Below are 3,374 nucleotides of genomic sequence, written 5' to 3'. Positions count from 1 at the left end.
TTTCGAGACAGGGTTTCTCTGTGTAGCCCTGGCTGTCCTGGAACTCACTTTGTAGACCAGGCTGGCCTCGAACTCAGAAATCCGCCTGCCTCTGCCTCTCGAGTGCTGGGATTAAAGGCGTGAGCCACCACGCCCGGCTCATGCTGGTCTTAAATTGACTTTTAGATTAGACGGGCTTCAACTCTGCAATTTTTCTGCTTATACCTTCCAAGTACTGTGGCAGCAGATCTGTGTCACCAACAAATCTAGCTTCACTGACTCTCTTACATGCATTTTTTTTTTTTTTTGCACAAAGTTCTATCCTATTAGCCCATGCTCTCTTTTTATTATTTTTTATGTGCATGAGCAGTAAGTGTTTGCTTTTCTTATGGGAGGCTACGAATTTTATGCTGATGCTGGTGCTGGCGCACGCCTTTAATTCCAGCACTCAAGAGGCAGAGGCAGGTGTATCTCTGAGTTCAAGGCCAGCCTGGTCTTCCACAACAGCCAGGGCTACATAAAAATAAATAAATAAATACCCTATCTTGAAAAACTAAAATAAACAAAATGAGCCACTTCTTCAGGCCTAAATATGAAGGGTGAAAGAAAAGCATGGAGGCTTCTCCTTGTAATCTCTGCTACTTGAGGGACAGAAGCACAAGAACTAAAAACTCAAGGCCAAGATAGGAGATGTAACATCTGATTCCATGTAAACTAAAATAAGGAGCTTATAGAAGAATTATAATTCAGAACGTGGCCACTCTGGCAAGAGATCATATCCAAAGATCCTCTAGGTCTATGTGATCCGAGAACTCACTATGCCCTCTCCATTGGAAGACAGGCTGGGATATAGACATGCCTTTAATCCTAGGAGACTGAGGCAAGCTTATCTCTTGAGTTCTAGTCAGTTCTATTCAGTTAATGGAATTCAGAGGCAGTTTTACAGGGAGAGGTTCCCCTCCCCCACAGAGACAGGTTGAAGAGAGTTATAATAAGCTAAACACAGTTAAAGACAGAACAAGTGGGCTGGAGAGATGGCACCGACTGTTCTTCCAGAGGTCCTGAGTTCAAATCCCAGCAACCACATGGTGGCTCACAACCATCTGTAATGAGATCTGATGCACTCTTCTGGGGTGTCTGAAGACAGCTATAGTTTACTTACATATAATAAATAAATAAATACTAAAAAAATAAATAAAAATTAAAAAAGACAGAACAAGCTAGAGAATAAGAAGGAGTCAAAAGATTAGAACAGATTGCTAGTTAGTTTGAGGTAAAGCAGGGAAATTAAGTGAGATGCAAAAAGAAGCCCATTTGAATCAGTCAGCTTGGAGGGGAGTTCTGAGTCAGAGTAGCTGAATTGAGCCAGCAAAAAGGAGCTTACTCAGCAGTAAATCTCAGAGGCTGAAGGCTTCCAGCCCTAGTTTAAAGGACAATTACATCTGGTGAATAAGTTACGTTTACAGGGGCTGGGTGTGGTCTCACACCTTTAACCAGAACACTGGGAAGGCAGAGGCAGGAGTGTCTCAGAATTCAAGGCCAGCCTGGTTTGCATAGTGAGTTCCAGAATAACCAGGGCTACGTAAAGAGACCATCTCAAAAACAAACAATAAAATAAAAGCTGCTGAGCTTGGCAGACCAAGTGACTTTAATCCTAGCACTTGGGAGGCTAAAGCAGGAGAGGTCCAATAGTGAGATCTTGTTTCAGAAAACAAAAACCAACCAAAACAGAAAAATACAATACATGTTGCAAATACCTGTTAAAGTCCATTCTAACTCTTCTCACCCTGCTCCCTACCCTAAACTTTTCCAGTTTATAATCTTCCCTCCCTAAGCTTATCATTCCCACCATTTAGACAGGTGCTCTCTTGCCTCTCATTTATCTTTCTCACTTTCTACCACATTCTCTCTCCCTTATGGCCAAGTCCAATCTACTGGTCGTTATTTAGTCTACTACTTTCTTTCCTTGCTCTGAACTCTTCAGTGCCTCTGGCTGTATCCTACCTCATTTTATTTTATTTTTTATTTTTTGTTTTTTGAGACAGGGTTTCTCTGTGTAGTCCTGGCTGTCCTGGAACTCACTCTGTAGACCAGGCTGGCCTCCAACTCGGAAATTTCCCTGCCTCCGCCTCCCGAGTGCTGGGATTAAAGGTGTGCACCACCACGCCTGGCTGTACCCTACCTCTTTAATAAAAACGTTCCCCTCAACCACACCTTGGAGCAGTCATAGTCATGTTCTCAACTTTATCTTAAAACCCTCATTTTATTTATATACTCCCTATGTGGGGTTAAATAGACACATGTGCCGGGTGTGGTGGCGCACGCCTTTAGTCCCAGCACTTGGGAGGCAGAGGCAGGGAAATTTCTGAGTTGGAGGCCAGCCTGGTCTACAAAGTGAGCTCCAGGACAGCCAGGGCTACACAGAGAAACCCTGTCTCAAAAAACAAACAAACAAACAAAAAAATAGACACATGTACTTATTATACCTCCCCAGGAAAAGTCTGTCACACAACATGGGACTACAGACATGTGTGACTACAACTGTCACTGTCTTCAGACACACCAGAAGACGACTTGGGATCCCACTACAGATGGTTGTGAGCCACCTTGTGGCTGCTGTGAATTGAACTCAGGACTACTGGAAGAACTGTTAGTGCTCTCAACCACTGAGCCATCTCTCCAGTCCTCTCCTATCATTTTTTCCTCATATTTCTATAAGAAAGGAAAAAGAAAGCAAAGAAAAATTCTATAATCAAGAAAATGAACTCACCTTCCCTCACTGTCTTTGCAATAGGGGCATGTACATGCTTCCCGACGAGTCCTGCGACCAGCTTGGGGTTGGAGGTCAGAGCTATTCTCTCCTTCTCCACCTGCTGTCTCATCATGTATCCCATCACCACCAGATCCATGAAGACCAAGTTGAGTTCCATGATCACCTGAAATAAAAAGACAAGGAAAAAGGTGAAAGGGCAGAACAAAATAGCTACAGAAATTTCACAACAGCGCCAGGTGGACCTCTTGTGAATTTGAGGCCAGGCTGGTCTACAGAGGGACTCTAAGGAGAGGCAAGGTTACACACACACACACACACACAAAACACCCCTGTCTCAAATAATAAAAAATAAAAAAATAAAAATAAAATTAAATTAAAGAAGAAAATCTCACTGATACATCACACTCATAGCACGATCTTTTTTCTTTTCAAACTTTTTTTGTTTGTTTGTTTTTCAAGACAGGGTTTCTCTGTGTAGCCCTGGCTGTCCTGGAACTCACTGTGTAGACTGAGCTGGCCTCCAACTCAGAAATCCGCCTGCCTCTGCCTCCCAAATGTTGGGATTAAAGGCGTGTGCCACCACTTGCGGTTTTTTCTTTCTCTAGATAAAGGAACTGAGTCA

At 43.2% G+C, this 3,374-nt stretch overlaps 1 protein-coding gene across 1 annotated transcript in view; it reads right to left on the bottom strand.

Annotated features, from left to right (window-relative positions):
- Window positions 1-3,374, bottom strand: part of Sp1 (Sp1 transcription factor) — a 29,254-nt gene that overhangs the window by 5,805 nt on the left and 20,075 nt on the right. The window contains exon 4 of the mRNA XM_029469529.1: window positions 2,750-2,915. Coding sequence (XP_029325389.1) covers window positions 2,750-2,915 — 166 coding nt within the window. The remainder of the gene's footprint in view (window positions 1-2,749; window positions 2,916-3,374) is intronic.

The sequence above is a fragment of the Mus caroli genome, chromosome 15 (assembly GCF_900094665.2).
Source record: "Mus caroli chromosome 15, CAROLI_EIJ_v1.1, whole genome shotgun sequence".
In the NCBI taxonomy this organism is placed as follows: Eukaryota; Metazoa; Chordata; class Mammalia; order Rodentia; family Muridae; genus Mus; species Mus caroli.
The sequence above is the reverse complement of the archived record's forward strand: the minus strand, read 5'-3'. Positions and strand labels throughout refer to the sequence as shown.